At 56.3% G+C, this 17,712-nt stretch overlaps 8 protein-coding genes across 8 annotated transcripts; 4 read left to right on the top strand and 4 right to left on the bottom strand.

Moving 5' to 3' along the window:
• Nucleotides 1-1,632: 1,632 nt before the first annotated feature.
• PG985_007565 (uncharacterized protein) lies at nucleotides 1,633-2,301 on the top strand (the record flags this gene model as incomplete). The annotated part of the gene is made up of 3 exons (XM_066827333.1): nucleotides 1,633-1,960; nucleotides 2,126-2,184; nucleotides 2,266-2,301. The coding sequence occupies 3 exons, from the start codon at nucleotides 1,633-1,635 to the stop codon at nucleotides 2,299-2,301; spliced, it is 423 nt and encodes a 140-aa protein (XP_066685008.1).
• A 473-nt stretch (nucleotides 2,302-2,774) lies between these two features.
• PG985_007566 (uncharacterized protein) lies at nucleotides 2,775-4,204 on the bottom strand (the record flags this gene model as incomplete). The annotated part of the gene is made up of 2 exons (XM_066827334.1): nucleotides 2,775-2,936; nucleotides 3,011-4,204. 2 exons carry the CDS (start codon nucleotides 4,202-4,204, stop codon nucleotides 2,775-2,777), a joined length of 1,356 nt encoding a protein of 451 aa, XP_066685009.1.
• Nucleotides 4,205-4,785: 581 nt separating this feature from the next.
• PG985_007567 (endoplasmic reticulum-based factor for assembly of V-ATPase-domain-containing protein) lies at nucleotides 4,786-5,755 on the top strand (the record flags this gene model as incomplete). The annotated part of the gene is made up of 2 exons (XM_066827335.1): nucleotides 4,786-5,085; nucleotides 5,165-5,755. The coding sequence occupies 2 exons, from the start codon at nucleotides 4,786-4,788 to the stop codon at nucleotides 5,753-5,755; spliced, it is 891 nt and encodes a 296-aa protein (XP_066685010.1).
• A 631-nt stretch (nucleotides 5,756-6,386) lies between these two features.
• On the top strand, nucleotides 6,387-6,836 carry PG985_007568 (uncharacterized protein; the record flags this gene model as incomplete). Its single annotated transcript, XM_066827336.1, has 1 exon — nucleotides 6,387-6,836. One exon carries the CDS (start codon nucleotides 6,387-6,389, stop codon nucleotides 6,834-6,836), a length of 450 nt encoding a protein of 149 aa, XP_066685011.1.
• Nucleotides 6,837-8,212: 1,376 nt separating this feature from the next.
• Nucleotides 8,213-8,993, top strand: PG985_007569 (ThiJ/PfpI family protein; the record flags this gene model as incomplete). Its single annotated transcript, XM_066827337.1, has 2 exons — nucleotides 8,213-8,290; nucleotides 8,379-8,993. The coding sequence occupies 2 exons, from the start codon at nucleotides 8,213-8,215 to the stop codon at nucleotides 8,991-8,993; spliced, it is 693 nt and encodes a 230-aa protein (XP_066685012.1).
• Nucleotides 8,994-9,276: 283 nt separating this feature from the next.
• On the bottom strand, nucleotides 9,277-11,382 carry PG985_007570 (uncharacterized protein; the record flags this gene model as incomplete). Its single annotated transcript, XM_066827338.1, has 1 exon — nucleotides 9,277-11,382. The coding sequence occupies one exon, from the start codon at nucleotides 11,380-11,382 to the stop codon at nucleotides 9,277-9,279; it is 2,106 nt and encodes a 701-aa protein (XP_066685013.1).
• Nucleotides 11,383-11,772: 390 nt separating this feature from the next.
• PG985_007571 (glycosyl hydrolase family 92) lies at nucleotides 11,773-14,806 on the bottom strand (the record flags this gene model as incomplete). The annotated part of the gene is made up of 8 exons (XM_066827339.1): nucleotides 11,773-12,345; nucleotides 12,420-12,528; nucleotides 12,599-12,861; nucleotides 12,921-13,021; nucleotides 13,115-13,292; nucleotides 13,349-13,499; nucleotides 13,555-14,414; nucleotides 14,567-14,806. 8 exons carry the CDS (start codon nucleotides 14,804-14,806, stop codon nucleotides 11,773-11,775), a joined length of 2,475 nt encoding a protein of 824 aa, XP_066685014.1.
• A 1,225-nt stretch (nucleotides 14,807-16,031) lies between these two features.
• On the bottom strand, nucleotides 16,032-17,570 carry PG985_007572 (FAD dependent oxidoreductase; the record flags this gene model as incomplete). The annotated part of the gene is made up of 3 exons (XM_066827340.1): nucleotides 16,032-16,249; nucleotides 16,330-16,671; nucleotides 16,736-17,570. 3 exons carry the CDS (start codon nucleotides 17,568-17,570, stop codon nucleotides 16,032-16,034), a joined length of 1,395 nt encoding a protein of 464 aa, XP_066685015.1.
• Between the last annotated feature and the right edge of the window lie 142 nt (nucleotides 17,571-17,712).

Consider the following 17,712-nt stretch of genomic DNA (forward strand, 5'->3'; position numbering starts at 1 on the left):
CCGTCGTGGACGGAATAGGAAGGACAGGTTCAGACGAAGGCTGGCTGGCTGGTGTCTGGGTTCATCCCATCGCGATAAGGTAAGGTTTCCGGGTGCCGCTTCAGTGGGTTCGAGGTGATGATGCTGCGAGGCATTCTGAACCCTCGCGGCAATAACAGCATCGATAACGGTCAGGCCTCAGCGACGCGAGATTGCTTCTCCAGCCTCAACGGCCTGGCAGTCTCCAGTAGCCGGTCAATCACCACCGTAAGATATGCATGCATGTGTGCTGTTGTGCAGCGGAGAATTGTCCATGACGAGCATGAAAAACGGCTCGGGTACCAACCAATACACAATACTTGGCAGTTTCCGCGGCCCAACATGAGATCAATATCGTATAAGGGTATTGTTCTACCCACAAGAGAGTCTGAGGGACTCCGAAATTTGACGGATACGACTCGCCTCATCCCCAAACCACGTCCATAGCATCCATTCTTCACTCACACGTTTGCGAACGACGTGCAGTGCGACGAACCAGGCGATTCTATATCTCCTGTTACTCTCTCGCGCATCAATTATGGCGTCTCGCTTAAGCAAAAGCAATTCTTGAGGTCATTGATGTTTTGCTTTTCTTCACGGGACAAAAAGCAACGTACACCAGCCGCTCGTATCAGCGGTGCAATCAATATCCAGGTCCAAGCCTCCTTGTCAAATTCGTAAAGCGTTCAGCTGCCCCGATTGGCCTATTGGGGAGCTTTCCGCCCCTGATGAGTTCATATATGCCATTAATGAATCAATAATTGACGTGGGACAAGCATATGTTGTCATTGAATACGAGAAGAAGGCAAGTAGGTGGTGGATTGATTACTGCTGATGGTCCGTACGTTCCTGCAAATCTTAACGACACAAGACGACGAAAAGAAAAGAAGCAGGAATTAGACATATCAGCGAATAGGTGTAATAAGTATTAGTTGACATTCCCGGTGACCGAGTTCGGTTGGACTTACCAACGAGGCCCAGCGCCGAGATGAGACAGCGTCTGGACCAGCGTCGGAAGATTTTATGACAGGTAGGATTGGCGCAACGATCATACAGTATCGAGTGAAACCATATCGCTGTATTTTCTTCTTTTTGTTCACTCTCGCTCGATTCTGCTTAAACAATCAACCGACAGCCGACAGTAGCTTTCGTTAACTCTTCCTCGCACTAGAAAGCTAGAAGAAGACGCCAGCTGGGACACATCCAGCGCTAGCGCCGGCCGAATGCTGACGGACTACTCGACTAACACGGCCGTAGCCTGCGTATGGCAGGTATAATGCGGAATCTTTATTTGATCGTCGTAGCGAGAGGGAAAAGCTGTTAGCGACCATCTGGTTCATTTTCAGCTAATGTGGTGGTTTCCGTGGTGTCTGCCACATGATCGCAGATGGTAAAGGGCAACACTCAATGCATGGCGATATTTCGATATCATATCACTACCCTCGCATATAATACGTCCATTTGTCTATGATACTCTACGACTAACCCGACTTCAAGCTCACACGATCTGCTCATTCTTAGATATAAGAGGCTGCTACCCTACCTACATAAGACAACTCCATCTCTTACACCATCTACAAAAACCCCATAACACCTCCCAGAACAAAACCCAACATGATATCCATAGCGGGAATCATCACACCCATTCTCCTTGCCCTCGCCGTTGCCCCGTCCACCGCGACCGCCCTCCCCGAGCCCGCCGCCGACCCCGGCCTGATCTCAGGCCTCGCCGACGCGACCAAGACCCTCCTAGGCAACCTCGGCAACGCGCCCCCTCCCAAACTCCTCTGGACCCCTTCCCCCTCGCCCCAGTGCGCCGCCGTCAACGGGGGCGAGCTCCAGTGCTGCCGCGGCGCGCTGGCGGGCGACCAGCCGCTCGTCGTCTTCCTGGCGCAGCTGTACGGGTACCGGCTGAACCCGAACGATGTCAACGGGCTTGTTTGTGAGTACCTGCTTACCTCTTGAGCTACCTAACTGCTTACCACTTCCCCCCTTCCACTTTCACTATCTGGTGATTTGAGACCATGAGAGAAAGAGGGTAACAGGGCTCAGAGCAGACAAGACTTTGTAGGGATGGAATGCTAACATGAAAACTCATGATCGCCAGGCGATGACCAATTAGACCAGTGCCCCGGTGTGAAAATGTGCTGTCAAGTCACGGCGTTGGTGAGTACCTACCCCGTCTCTTACCCCTGAAAACGCTGAAGAGCGAAAAGTGAGCATTTCAACTGACCGGTCGTACAACAGAGCCCCCTATTATCACTGTACTGCCAGGACTACTGAGAAGGAGTGAGGATAGCTTTTCACCCACCTTCAAAATATACAATCTAATCAATACCTTCATTATCGTCATTTCATGTCGTAAATTGAACGTGATGGTCTGGTGTTTGTTGTTGTTGTCCTACTAGAACAGTCTATCTATACTTTTTGTCTTTCATCTTCATCTTTATCCTTCCCCTCGCTCTCATAAGCCATTTTGTTTCGTCGTTACACAGTGGTAGAGTGGTATCAGAAATGCCTGCCTGCCTCCCTGCCTATGCGCCAGCCAATTAGCGAGAAGTCGTTTCCAAATCATCCCACCACATGTACAGAGGCACGACTTCTCCCCTCCACCCACGATTTACACAAAAGAATCGGCCCTCATCCCTGCCAGGAGGAGGGATGAAAATATGTCTAGATGCTGATGTCTTATGTTGTAGTAGTAGTAGTACAGGTTTTACGGTAGTTGATGATTGTAGTAGTAGTGATACAAAGTTTTATTTCTTGCGTTGTAACGTCTTCATGGCCATTTCGATGAGCCCATCCTTGGCGTCGCTGTCGGGGAACGTGGCCAGCGCCGCGATGGCCTGTGTGCAATAGTCTTCCGCAAGGGCGCGAGTCTGCTCGATTCCGTCGGATTGCTGGACAATCTCTCGTGCCTGAGTTGAAGGTCAGTCGGTGTCAAGTTTCGATGTGGTGCGCCAGAGGATGTCGTCTTCTGAAGTGAACTTACCCGTGTAACATCGCCCTCCTGTTCGAATTTCCTCCCCACGAGCGCACCGAGTTCCGGGTTCGTCTTCCACGCAAACAGCAGCGGCGCCGTCGCCAGACCCAGCTCGAGATCGGCGCCCGCAGGCTTGCCCAATTCCTTCTCGCTCCGGGTGTAATCTAGTAGATCGTCCACCAGCTGGAACGCCAAGCCCAAGTTCTTGCCGTAGGCATACGCCGCCTCCACCGTAGTCGCATCACCACGTCCCAAAAGAGCCGCCGCCCGGCAGGACTTGGATATTAAGCTCGCCGTCTTCAGGTAGGTCTTCTCCAGGTAGTAGGTCAGGGCGTCCTCGGACCACTTGGGGTTGCGCTCGTCGCGCTTGGTATTCTTGAGCTGCATGAACTCGCCCTCCACCAGGTTCGCAATGACCGTGGCCAGCAGCTCTACGACCTCGGCGTTGCGCAACCGCGCCAGGGCGACGGACGCCCGCCCCAGCAGGAAGTCGCCGGCCAGGACCGCCATCTTGTTGCCGAACTCGAGGTTCGCGGAGGGAGACCCGCGGCGTGCGACCGAGTGGTCAATGACGTCGTCGTGCAGGAGCGATGCCGTGTGGATCAGCTCGGTGATCTCCGCCAGCCGCCGCTGGGAGGGCAGGATGTCGCTCTCGGTGGACTCGGGCTGCGAGGAGAAGCCGGTCGTCAAGCTGTTCGAGGGGTTGCTGTCGTTCAGGACATTGGCCGGCGATATGGAGGTGTCGATCTGGTTCTGGCTGGCCGAGAGTATCTCGGGTGTCTTGGGGCAGAGCGCGGTCGCTCTCGACATGAGCAGGACGATCATGGGGCGCATGTGCTTGCCCTCAGCCTGGGTGTAGTATTTGGCGGCCCGGTCGAGCGAGGGGTGGCCCGAACCCAACAGTTGCCGGATGTTGCCGGTCAGGAACTTCATCTCCTTGGCGACGATCCGGAGAGGGTCAATGGCCATCTCGCCCTTGGTGGCCTTGGTGACGGCGTTGGTCACCATGTTCCCCGCTACCTGCACCGCAGCGGCCCATGCCGAGTCTCGTCTCGGGGTGTTGTGGTAATAGGCGGCCCGTTGCCTCCGTAACCTCAGATCTAAAGAGGCGGCTCTGAAGCAGTCCGAACAGGGCGAAAAGACCGAGGGCCGGCTAACGGCGCGGCTTTTGAGGAGCATCGAAGCTCCATGACGAAGTTGCATGACGGGTACTACTGAGCTTGCCAGCCAAGGCGACAGGTTTCGGTCCTTAAAATTTTAGAAATATGATCCCACTAGGACGATGGCATTGAAAGGTACGTCTCGAGGTCGAGTAGTTACTCGGGCGGCAAGGTTGTCGGGCGGGTTGGTAAGACAGAATTACTCCCTCCTCGGATTATCGTGTCGCAACGGATGGCCGCATCTGATCTCGAAAAAATTCATGGGTCCCAGTCACTCTAGGCCCTGGCCACTGAATGATTCGCCTCGGGCCCCAGGCCCCATCTGCAACGCCCTCAATTCGCCCACTCAGCTGCAGTGGGGACCCTCGACTGCGGGGCCAATTGCCCCGACTTGTGGCTCAAGCTTACCCTGCAGGTGCTACCGTGCCTGCTGTCATCGATTAGCTCCAGTCCGATTGATGTGTCGTTGATCAAAAACACCCTGAACGGTATTGGTGGCTGGAGCTGCAAGGTACCGATGTGAGCGCTTCGAGATCAACCAACGCCGCCAAGGGTTTGTCTTCAGTTGTATTACTGCCAATCCCTGGCTATCGTCGGCGGTGTTTGCGCCCTATCCCCCCCGAGATGGTGCTCCTCACCATGACATCCTCCATCGTGGAGGCACTACGAGCCGTCCATGGATCCGAAGGCGCCCCGGCAATTGACGACAGCAAGTTGGAAGAAGCATCTGCCAAGGCGACCACTGCAGATGTCTCTAGTGAGCCTTCACTTGATGACGCTGCCGCGGGAAAGCCCATTTCCCATGGCCAAATTATCGATTTATGGAAGCAGCTGAGAAGCCTGGATCATTCGAAATACAGCCTCGAAGATCTCCTCCGGGGCGCAACCGTCTACATCCCACCACCCCCTCCGAAGCCAGAACCAGTGCGTATCCCTGTTCACCCTCGCAAACCCAATTACGTTCCGACGACAAATTACTAACGCAACTATCCTGCTCCTCTAGACACCCCAATACAAAGCGCTGATGGAACGCCTGCGACGCGACGAAGAAGAACGATCCTACGAACGCATGCTGAAGGCCGGCCCGACCCGCGAAACCTTCGCCCAGCGCTTCCCGAACGCGCCGCCGCTGAGCCTGGTGGAGTCCTTCGCGGCGGCGAACCGACCGCACCAGAAGTCCGACCTGGGCGAGGAGACGATCTCGCAGGAGGAGATCCAGCAGCAAGTCACGCTCATCATCAACTTCTTGATCAGCATCGCGGGTTGCGCCGCGGCGCTCTGGATCGCGGCGCGGTGGTGGAGCACGCCGGCGCGGCTGTTCCTCGCGCTGGGCGGCAGCATCGTGGTCGCCATCGCCGAGGTCGCGGTGTACAACGCCTACCAGTGGCGCATGGCGCAGGGCGACAAGAAGCAGCAGGCCAAGAAGGAGGTCCGGTCCATCGTCAAGACGTGGATCGTGGGCGAGGAGGAAGAGGAGGAGAAGCACAAGGAGGGGTACGAGCCGGTCTTGATACCACCACCCACGGAGGACGAGGCGAAACAGACTGCCGAGCAAAACCAGGAGCTGCGAAAGCGTACGGTGCCGACAATTTGATCATATTCGCAACTTGTTCCGGGGGACGATTACCTTACGAGATGACCTGTATCGAATACCCTTACTAAGTTACATACACACCAACATATGGAAACGGACCAACATGCTGTCCATGCATTACAAGCAAACAAAGGCACATGATGCTGTCAATATCCCCATGCTCGCTATCCCTTTCTCACGCTGTCACATACTTCGTTGCCTTTGGCAATGACTCAGGCTTCAATATGCTAAGATTCCTCCGTTTACAAAGAGCTGTAAGTTTACTGAGACGTTTGGGATCCAAACTGCTTTGTCCGCTTCTACCAACAAGTGTGATATATGCTCCAACTGCTAGCCATGTCATATTTTGAAGAGCTCTCCAGCTTCTCTTCAAAGAAATGTCTGCTCGATGGTGGCTGCCACAATCTTGTCCAGGGGCCATGCCACGTTGGCGACCCCTGAGGGAGCAGTGAGCAGTCATACCGCGGTCCTGGTGAACAGACGTGCCTTCGCCCGCTGACGGTATATAACTGGCCGGGAAGAAGGTCAGAGTTCGTGAGGAAAGTCGGATATCACTACCATCACTACCACCAGAACCACTACCAGCATCTTTCACTCAATCACACTTGAAACCACCTCTTCAATAGCTACCATGTCACCTGCCACCCACCACTGCCCTGGCCGACGTTTCCCTGGCAGAGCATGCAGACCCCTCAATGCCGATGGGGTCTGCCCGGTGCACCAAACGTTCTGTCAGAGAGACAGGATCAAGCATTTGAATACGGAGCCATGTCCCGCTTGCGAGAAGAGAGCTTTCCATGAGCTCGCCAAGCAGTTTGAGAAGATTGAGAATCTCGTGTATGAGTTCAATCAGCGTCTTGGGAAGTTTGTTGAAGTCTCTTCGAAGAAGCAGGACGGGGAGCTTGATGAGGAGCTTGATAAGGAGCTTGATGAGGAGGAGCATGACACTGAGGAGCATGACACTGAGGAGCAGGACGTTGAGGAGCAGGACGTTGAGGAGCAGGACGTTGAGGAGCATGAGAAGCATGATGAGCACGAGGAAGCCGCAGCGGGTGGTGTCGTTAAGAAGGGCAACAACTAAGTGGGCATCATTACAACACACGATTCTCCTGAGCTAGGTTTATGGGGAGGAGAGGATTCACGCGGGCGAGCTACACTCTTTTCTTGTGCGGACGTTTTCCTGAATTATCAGATAACAATACTACATGCCGACTGGCGACACTTGTTCTTAGAACAGGTCGATGAGGAGCAGGCATCTCCTCTGATTATCTCAGAACCCGCGAATTATAAATGCGAAATTCTCTCACCAGCTGGCGTCCCTAAGATATAGATCATCGCTTGTAATTCAAGGACTCCGATATGTCCCTTAATATGACGAGAATTGGAAAGAAAGCGCTTCTATTATTGCTGATGTTCGAGATGAATTGTGTTACACCCCAGAGCAAGTGAGCCGTCGCTCTTCTTGGGTGGTTCGCCGTCCTCGTAGCTTTCGTAAATATTTTCTATTTCAGGGTCTGTGTCCATCGGCGACACCGAACTAACCGCCGGCTAACCTTCGTCTACTTTTTCTACCGGGAGCAATACCCATTTGGCGACGGCATCAATCGCATTTCGCTGCAACCAACAAAACAGCGCGTTGATCTTGGGATAGGTCCATTGGTCAATTGGTCAATCGGAGCTATGCGCCATTCTTGACATGTGCCCGAGTCATGCGTCGGCGTTAGTGACGGAGGATTATGTAACCCGCCACTGGCCTGTCAGTCAGCCCATTGGGCCTGCCGGCTGGTGCGGACAACTGCGGACCTCGAGCTTCTAGAATGACGTCTGGCGGGGTCAATCACCGAAACGATCTACTGGTGGGGGATTTTGGGGGTTGGAGGCTGGCAAGCTCCCCTTCTACTTGTTTCTCTGCGACGCACTAGTAAGCAATGCAAGCTTGCAAGGCCCCCATTGTGTGTCGACTCTCTTTTCACCGGTCCCTTATTGCATTGGGAGCATTAGGACCCTGGGACCTTGCTGGCAAAAGGCTCTCATGGGCCTGGATCTCGCTTTATCCCGTACACCCACGTAAGCAACGAACGTACTATTGCGGGACCTGCCGTGGAGTATGCTGCCTCTTTGGGACCGTCTGCACATCATGCGCGGGCAAGATCATCGGCGATATGGCGTAGCCGACACATCACTGCCAAGCAATGCGGCTTTGTGCCAGCTTGGACAGGAATGGCATGGAACGCAACAGCTGCATTGATGTAATAAGTGGATGGGGATATGCATAGGTAAGGTTCAGGAACAGGTAGCCAAGGTGCTGTATATAGAGTCTCCCCGCTCCTCAACTTCTGTTGTCGCTTTTGTTTTGAACCCATTCCCATATACCCATACCAACATTTCAACCATCTTTCCAACCCGACCAACCTCAAACAACCACCCAATACACTATACCCAACCACAACATTCACAATGGCACCCAAGGTTCTCGTCGTTCTCACCTCTTACGACCGCATCGAGGCTGCCGACGCTCCCACAGGATGGTACCTGGTACGTACAGTCCCTTGTTCTCTCGCGACCGCACCCTTTGTCCCCCAGAAATCTGAACGATTCACTAACAATGCGCCCCTTCCCACAGCCTGAGCTGGCCCACCCCTACAACGTCATGGTCGACAAGACGGAGCTCGTCATGGCCTCGCCCAAGGGCGGCGAGGCGCCCCTCGACCCGGCCTCGGTCAAGATGTTCGCTCAGGACGAGGAATCGGTCGAGTTCCTCAAGAACAAGTCGGCCGTCTGGAAGACGACGCAGAAGCTCTCGACGTTCCGCGGCCGGGTGGCCGAGTTCGACGCCCTCTTCTACCCGGGCGGCCACGGCCCCATGTTCGACCTGTACGAGGACGCCGACAGCATCGCCCTGATCCAGGACTTCGTCGCGGCCGGCAAGCCCGTCGCCGCCGTCTGCCACGGCCCGGCCGTCTTCCTCAACGCCAAGCTCCCCGACGGCACCCCCCTGCTCAAGGGCAAGGAGGCCACCGGCTTCTCCAACGAGGAGGAGGACCAGGCCCAGATGACCAAGTTCATGCCCTACCTGCTCGAGGACAAGATCAAGGCCGCCGGCGCCACCTACAAGAAGGCCGACGCCGCCTGGGGCCCGTTGGTGCTCAGCGTCGACGGCGGCAAGTTCATCACCGGCCAGAACCCCGCCAGCGCCAAGGGCGTCGGCGAGGCCATCCTCAAGGCCATTGGCGCGTAAGCGGTTACGCTCTCGTGAACGAATGGAATGGAGAAAAGTTATGAAAATGTACAATGTATATACGGCTTTGCGAAGCTTAGCTCATGAGGTTCACGAAAGAATATTAAGAATATACCCCCTCACACTCGTTGCGTTCACGCCCATGGTGACATATTGATGGAGATGCTTCTCGTATTTTTCGAATGCCTACCTGTCGTTCTTACTTACCTGGACACTTATGCTCACCCTAGCTGTTCCACATTACGTTACTTACCTTCTTCAACGATGGGCGACTCGTTTCGACTTAGAATTCGCTCGCCGCCCGCTGCGCCTCCCTCTCGTACCACTCCGCCACCAGGCCCTCTATCACCTTCAAGTTATGTCCCACCACGCTCGGCCGCCAGGGCCGGTCCCGCACGGCGGTGTACAGGTTCCGCGCGAACGCCATGTCGGGGTTGTACGCGACGCGGCGGAAGGGGCCGCCCACCGCCTCGTCAAATGCACGCTGGATCGCCTCGCCGTCCGGGTCCGTGGGTTGGGTTTGGGCCAGGTCCAGGGGCTCGTCGCCGTGGCGGTCGTACCAGAGCGAAGCGCGCTCGGCGTGGGCTCGCGCCACGTTCTCGGCGAGGGGGTCGTACGGCTCGTTGTCGTTGGAGGGATCGCGCTTCCAGACGGTGTCGTTGCAGTGGGCGATGTCCATGCGGACGGAGATCTTGGGTGGCTTGTCCTTGTCGTCGGTAGTTGTCGTGGCGGTGGTGGTGTCATCATCATCGTCCTTCTTATTCTCCTCCTTGTCCTCTTGGGGCTGCTGCTGCTTGTAGTGGTCAAGATGCGGGAGGGGCTGCCCGTGCATCCGCCGGCACGCCTCGGCGGCGTCGGCCGGGTGCACGTAGGTGACGGTCCCCCAGCCCCGACGGGTCAGGCCCGTCCGCAGGTCGCACTCGGCGTGCAGCCACGCGATCCGGCCGAACCGGGAGAAGGCGGCGCAGAGCTCGGCCTCCTGGTCCAACCCGGGTCGGCCCTCGGGCAGGCCGCCGATGCGCACCGTCGTCATTTCGCTGCTGCCGTAGGGGTCCTCAACGTAGAATGTCTGTGGTGCTCCTCCTGCTTCGGCCACGGGCCACTTTGCTTCTCTTTCCCTGGCTTTTTCGTCCTCATTGGAGGTGGTGGAGGAGGAAGGGTCGCTGCTCCGCCAGAGCCAGGAGGGGGGCCGGCAGGCGGCGAAGTGCGGGTCGAAGGCACTGGCTCCCCAGTCGAAGATGCCCCGGATGGTTGGCTCGGCGTGCCCGAGCAGGAACTCGACCATGATGTTCTCGGGCGTGCCGAGGTACGGGTTGTGGAAGCACATGCGATCGTCGCCCTCCTCGCCCTCGTCCGTCCGCGGGTCGAACACGTCCGGGTTCCGGGCGATGATCTCCCGCGCCATGTGCAAAGCGCACTGCAGCAGGCCGATTTGGTCCTTTACCTCGTCGTCGGCCGGGCGGCGGTAGTGGAGGTAGTGGATCCAGCGGCGGAGCTGGAGGATCAGGATCTGGCGCGACTTCAGGCCGAATGCGCGGGGCCCCTCCGTCAGTCTGTCTCGGGTTAGGGTCAGCTCGTCCGCGCTCTCGAGGTCGTTTTCCGAATCCGCCCCGTCCTCTGCCGTTTCGGGCAAGACATTCGTCATGTCGTCCCAGGCGAGCCGGTCATCGTTCTCTTCCTCCTTGGTCATGTGATAGCACCGAATCCCGAGACGGACAACGACGTCCTTCTTCTTGTCTTCATCATCACCGCGGTTGCCACCGTCAACGTTCTTCTCATCGTCGCCGTTCTTCTTCTCAGGAAAGGCGAGGTCAGGGTACCCGCACCCCACCTGCCTGTACCCCTGAACCTCGCGATAGACGCGCCCCAGCTGCCCCGCCACCGCGACCTTCTGCTCCCGCGAAAGCCTATCGTACACGCAGCTCAGCGGCAGCCCGCGGATCTCCCTGCCGCCCACCAGCATCCAAGGCCGGCCGAGCGGGTTCCGAACCCCCTCCCCTCCCAGCTGTTCCCCGGACTCGACCGTCAGCGGCGCCAGGTCCTTGACGGCCTGGGGCGCGAACTCCCAAACAACCTCCAGCATCGTGTCGTCGATGTCGATCTGGCCGGGGTCCTCGGGGACGACGACGACGAAGCGGCGCGTCTGGGACTTGACGGTCACGTCGACGGGGTACTCGAGGCTGTTGTTGCAGCGGCGTACGCGCGGGAGGCGGACGTGGGTCCTCGCCTCGTCCAGGTCGGGGAACTGCTTCCGCACGATCTCCAGGATCTTCGCCTCGCGCTCATCGAAGCCCTTGACGTACGCGTCGCAGAGCCGGTAGTCGGGCCTCGGGTCGTCGTCGGCGTAGTTGAACATCCTTGAGATCGAGGTTCGCTGATCAGTAGCCATTGTGTATGGAAGTCTGGTGAGTACTTGGTATGATGCGTACTGTATGGGGTGGTGTGGCGATAAGTGCCTTTATCAGGAATGGGATATAATCACATCGTTGTTCTCATCCTGCGTTATATATCCATAGGCATGAATACCATCATCTACTTTCGGCATAGCGTTGTGCGATCTAGACAATGAGCTGTTGGTGAGCAATAAAGACGTAAAACAATGACTGCAATAGCAGACGTCATTCAGTTCCAGACTCTTTGATTGACCATCTTCGACAATAACATTATTTCGCTGCTTCTTTCTAATTGTGGCTTTCAACCTGAAGATAGCCCGGGTAAGGTCATGACGCCATGCAAGATTATGATTAAATATGTACAAGCAAGTAAATAAAGACCTCACTTAACGTGCGAAAGCATCCATCTTCCAAGCCTCAGACCGGTATTTCAACCCCACCCCGCCCCTGACCCTCCGCCCCTCCGACGAAGCCGTCCCATTAAACCCAACATAGCTCCCCGTACTCGGCGGCAGGTCCTTAACCGCCGTCCCCCAAGTCGCGCTCTCGTTGCGCCCGAGCGTGAGCACCAGCTCCTTGCCCTCCAGGAAGAAGCTGTGGTCGATCCAGTTCTTCGTGTAGGGCTGGCCGTCCAGCGTGGCCGACTGGATGTAGATGGCCTCGTAGGTCGGGTCGAAGTTGACGTTGCGGATCGTCGCCGTCTTGCCCGTCGTCGGGTGCGTCAGGTTGACCGACTCGAAATAGGGGGGCGTGATGAGGTACACGTTCTGCCCGGGGTTGGGAAACAGGCCCATCATGGAGAAGGCGACGAACGAGCCCATGGCGCCAGAATCATCATTGCCGGGAAGTCCCCCAGGAGTGGGGTTGAAGGAGCGAGGGATGTAGAAATGGGACCGCGCTGCGCTCTTGCCTGGTCGTCCGGCATAGTGGTATTGGAACACCGTAAGGAACGAGGGTTCCTGGATCCAGGGTAACGTCAGTATTTACTAAAGCATTGCTTGGGTATCAAGAGATCGTGGTGTAGCGTGCTTACGTTACCGATGGCGGTGATGTTCTGATCATGCAGATAATCCAACCGTCGAACAAATTCACTAGGTCCTCCGTAGATGGTGATTAGATCTCCTTGGTTTTGTGGAACGAAACTGGTGGGACGTTGGTTAGTAGGGAGGGTAGTGATCATCATTTCAAAGCAGGTTGGGACAGTCGACTTACAACCCGTACTCCCAGGTACTGTCCTCAAACGTCTCTCGGCCGGTATTCTGCAGAGAGCAAGCGATGCCACTCGTATCTATATTCGAACAGGTCAATGGATCCTGCGAGGCCCAGGTCTGGTTGAGATATTTGGCTTGGAAGAAACCCTTGAAGCCCGTATCCGCTCCGGATGGGAGGAAGCTTGTCTGCTCAGGGTAGAACACGTTCTTCCAATTCTCACTGGAATCAAGGTATTTCTCCTGGTCGGCCGTGTTGTTCATAGCCTAGAAGGTGTGAGCAAATTCAAAGTGAGGCTGCAGTAGCAAATGATTTCGCCACTCACCTTTGCCATGAGCGAGATGCAGAAGTCATTGTAGGCATATTCCAGACTGCGGGAAATGGATCTCGTCATGGTACCAAACCCCTTGTAGTCCAAGTCCTGCACTGTGAATGAAGTCAGATTCTTATACGGATGAGTCGCGCTGCCAGTCAATTGGCAGTACGGGAGTGGTTTGAAAATCGCTTGAACGAGCTTACCTGGGATATAACCCAGCGACTTCCAGCTGTCAAGCCCACCTCGACCATGGGTTGCCCAGTCGTAAGGTTCCACTTCGGCGTCTTTGACCACCGCCTGATAGCCTACGTTCCAATCGATCCCGTCCGAGATACCCTTCAAGTACGCATCGACCAACACGTTGTCTGCGTTCGAGCCACCCTGGGTGCGACAGGTCAGTACACGGAGTCCATAGAAGTCGATGTATGTGACCTTACCTGGGTGTATCCTCTGCACAGCGACATCTTACAGTCAGGTAACCACCCCTCAAATCTGTACGTATCGATCAATGAGCGGATCATCTGAGCCACCGCGACAGGGTCGAGGATGACCAAGAAGGGAATTTGGGATCTGAAGCTGTCCCATAGACTGCAGTAGGATGTCAGTGAGTGGATTGCGATGCCGGAGCCAAAGTTTCACTCACCAATAGAACGAGTCGAAGTACGGTTCATCACTCTTATACAATGGGTTTTCTCCCGTGTAATTCTGCGGGTTCACCATGGTACGGTAGATACCGCTGTAGAAGTTGGTGATCAGGTCCTGCGCAACACCGCCGCCGGATGACACGGAGATAGGGCTCAGCTTAGCCTTCCAGGCGTCCTTAGCCGCCGTGGTCACAGAGTCAAAGTTGAAGTCCGGGATCTCGGCCTCGGCATTCGCACAGGCTTGCTGGGTGCTGATGAGGCTGATGCCTGTTCGCGCCAAGATGGGATTCGTCGCGTCCTTGAACCGGACGAAAGCGCCGCCGGGTAGTGGGTAGCCATTGATGGATCGCGAGATGGTAAGGTCTTTGGCCTCCGTGGTGGCGCGGCTGTTGACGTAAATGCCGCTGTCCTGGATGGCCGGACCGGAGAAGTCGGTGCAGAAATAAGCAGTGTACGTACCGGACCCGAAACTGGGGAGGAACTTGGCACCGCCAGAGATCCGACCCGTCTGCGGATCCACGGATACGGTGCCATTGTCCTGTCTGGAGTCCGACAAATCGGACAGATCCTGCATCACAAACGGGTAAGTTCCATTTGAGCCTGCCCCATTCGGGAGGCTGAAACGAAAGAGGGCAGTGTGTTGCGTGGTCGTCATCTCGGCCCGGACGCCAATGTCCAAGGTGATGGAGAAGTACCCAGGCTGAGCCTTGACATTCTCGGGCGTGAAGTTGCCATGACGGACCCTCGTCTTCTTGGGGAAGTCGCAGCGGTTGATGTCGTCGCCCGGGCAGGAAGGGTAGACGAAGAACGGGAAATTGCCAAGACTCGGCGAGCCTCCTGTCCCAGAGTCGTGCAACACCTATCGACTCCTGGCATTAGTAAAGCTCCCTTGGAGTCCAGTCCAGGTCATGTGCTTCAGGAGGGCACGCGGGCAACTCTTCACTGAGCTGCGCACTTGTTTCGCCCGTCACATGCTGGAGTATGAAGAGTGACGACCGAGAAATTGCTCACCGAAAAGCCTTGCACCGGGCTGCCGTCGAGGGTGAAGCCGCCTTGGTTGGAGCCAGAGTTGGTGTCGGCCACAGCCTTGGCCATACCGTAAGGCATAGTTGCGCCCGGGAAGACATTGCCCGCGTTGGTACTGCCGATCAGAACATCGACGTACTGAAGGGGATCAAAGTCGGCGGCTGCGTTGGTCTCTCCCAGAATGCCAACGACCAAACACAACGTGGGAGCCCAGCCAATAGCCATCTTGAAGCTCGCCATCATACCCGTCCTCAGGAAGCGAAAGCTGTTGATGGGTGAATGGGTGCGGAGTCTGCAAAAGCCTCAACGCTGGTCCAAGTCGCCTTCTGCCCAGAAGTATGAGCCCAACAAGTAACGCGAGATCAAAATACAGGTCGGCAGTAAAAGCTCTTTCTTTCTCATATACGCGCCCGGGCAACGGAGACCTCGTCGCTGCGCCTTTTGTTGACACGACGAACCACAGGGCACCCGAAGTCTATATGCAGATCTGCAGCTCAATACAACTCAGTCACGGGAACCTCCAGCTGGTTGCATAGGGGTGTGGGAGTGGTACGACCTGAGAGGGGGTGGTCAGGCTTGCTCCGGGAAATGAGTGAATGAGACATGCTGCCCGCAAGAGGCGGAATAACGGCCTGGCCACATGAGCGAGCATCTGCCCGGCATGATGGCGCAAGTGCTAAGAGCGGCAGGATCCTGCAAGAAGCAGGAACCGATGTGGGAGAGATAGCGTGACTGCGACGCCGTCATGCAGCTCTTTTGCAGTCGGGCGATTCGAATGGGGTGTGGCTCCTTCAGTCTGGTATCAGCAGAACATCAACATCGTGCATTCAATCGCCCGAGTGCACACAGCACGAGGAAAGAAGGAGGGGTAGCATTGATTCACTTCGGTATGCAGCTTCCCTGACTCGATATTAAAAGCTTCCCTTATTGCCAATACTCGATTAGGAAGGCGCTTGGGGTTGGGTAGCATTGATTGGGTGCTGCATCCTGGCGTTGTTTGGGCGCGATTCCTGGGGCGCGATTGGGAATCTATGGCTGATCAGAACCATAACGGGATTCGATGTCACTCAATGTCGATCTAATTTCCCCGGATGACGGGTGACACACTCGTTAGTCGACTGGGCACACGGGCTACCGCGACGGACGATAGACAAACATTCGGTCGATACACCAAAACTTGACCGGACGCGTTCCCGGTATGGTTGCCAAGAGATGCCGCCGCAGCTTACATCAATTTGGTCAAAATAGCGAGGGAACAGATCGTTTGTGGCAGGGATGCACCCCTCGTCGCACAGCAACATCCAGTTTCCATTCAACATGGGCAACGGAGCGCAGAGATGTAGAAAGTCAAGTATATATGATGGAGCGATGCGACAAAGCGCCTTTCCATTCGAGACCGCTAGGCTCACCTCGTATCTTAAGTTCCGGCCAGAAAGCGTACATCATGCCATCATGTCTCCATCCGCTCCAATGTCGTCTGGAAGAGCCGCGGAACGATAGCGTCAATCTCCCGAAACGGCTTGTCGTCCTTCACCATATCCGCAACTGCCTTGCCCAATAACAGAATCTGGGTCATCCCGGCGCCGTTGAACGCTGCAATGACCCACTGGTTCTCCCGCTGCGGCACCTTGCCGACATGCGGCATGCCGTCTTTTGTGGATGCCATTACTGCAGGGGAAAATCGGTTATGTTAGCGAGGTGACTGGCTAAACTGACGGGGCGAACAAGGCTGCATCAAACAAACTCACTTCCAGTCCAGACCTTGTCCAGCTCCGTCCCGCTGCTCTCCCAGCCCCGGAACACTCGCTGCATGTACCCTTCGAAGTAGCCCGCCTCTAGAACGGGCTCGATGAGCTTCGAGTCGTCAATGTTGTTTTGCCAGAGCTCTCGAGGCTCCTGATAAAGCCACCGGCCGCCGCCCACGACGATGCCGCCGTCGGGTCTTGGGTTCAGGTAGTCTACAGTCGTCGTTACAGGGTACTGCAAGCCGTATTCGATGTTGTACGTGTGACTAAGATGAGGAAACACCGGATCGGCACCCTTCGGAGGTGCAAGGTGGGAGGCCGTCCCCCTATATGGGTTAATGACACCTACTCACCATCAGCACAATCAGGTTCTCCCTCTTAGGGGGTCGGTAAGCTCATCCCAACGTACCTTGATACTGAGGCAACAGCCCGGCCGTGTATGCATTAGTCGCAAAGACGACCTTCTTCGCCCGAACCGATCCGCGGTCGGTATGGACGATCGTGCCCGCCCTGCCACCCTCCACGGCCTCGACAGACAGCACGGGCGTCTCGGTCTGCAGGTTGAGGCGCGGGTTCCGCTCCATCGCCCGCTCCAGCAGCTGCGTCACGAGCTTGTACGGCCACAGCGAGCAAGCCGGCCCGCTGAAGGCGGCCCTGGCGCCCCGGACGGACGTGACCCGCTCGGCGAACTCCTCGCCGCCGCCGACGAAGTCGTGCTCGCGCGTCAACGGGTCGCCCCGCCGCAGGCACTCGCGCCACCGGCCCTCCATCGCCCGCGCCTCGTCGGCGTGCAGGAAGACGTCGTAGCTGCGCCGCAGCTCGAACTCGCAGTCGAGCTGTTCCTTCTCCACGAGGGCCTTGAGCGCGTCGATCTGCGCCCGGACTAGGGCGGCGGACTGGTCCGCGGCTTCGACCCCGTGCGCCTGGATGAGGGACAGGATGGACTCTGTCTTGAGCTTCACGTGGCCGCCGTTTCGGCCCGTGGCGCCTGAGCAGACTTGGCGCGCCTCTAGCAGCAGGATGGATGGTGGGGGGCTTTCGGTATTGTTGGAGTCTTGGGGACCGGAGAGGTTGTATGCTACGGATACACCTGAGAATCCGGTCCCGATGATCGCGACGTCGCATGTTTCTGGGAGCTGCTCGGTGGAGCGATGCGAGTCTAGGCGGTGCGGCTCCGAGCGCCAATATGACAGTGTCGGGTTTGCTACAGGGAGCAGCGGCTTCGTGTGGATTTGGGTAGTCATTGTTTTTCTTGATGTTATTCTTTGGGAGCGGATTACTGTGTCTAGATTAGATATGTAGAAGATTCGAGACTTGACGCGTGAGTCTATCATAATCACAACGTATAGACATATTAGTTACAGTTGCTTTTATATACCGTTGGTT

Source organism: Apiospora marii, assembly GCF_038362585.1.
Source record: "Apiospora marii strain CBS 49790 chromosome Unknown utg000004l_segment0_segment1, whole genome shotgun sequence".
Classification (NCBI taxonomy): domain Eukaryota; kingdom Fungi; phylum Ascomycota; class Sordariomycetes; order Amphisphaeriales; family Apiosporaceae; genus Apiospora; species Apiospora marii.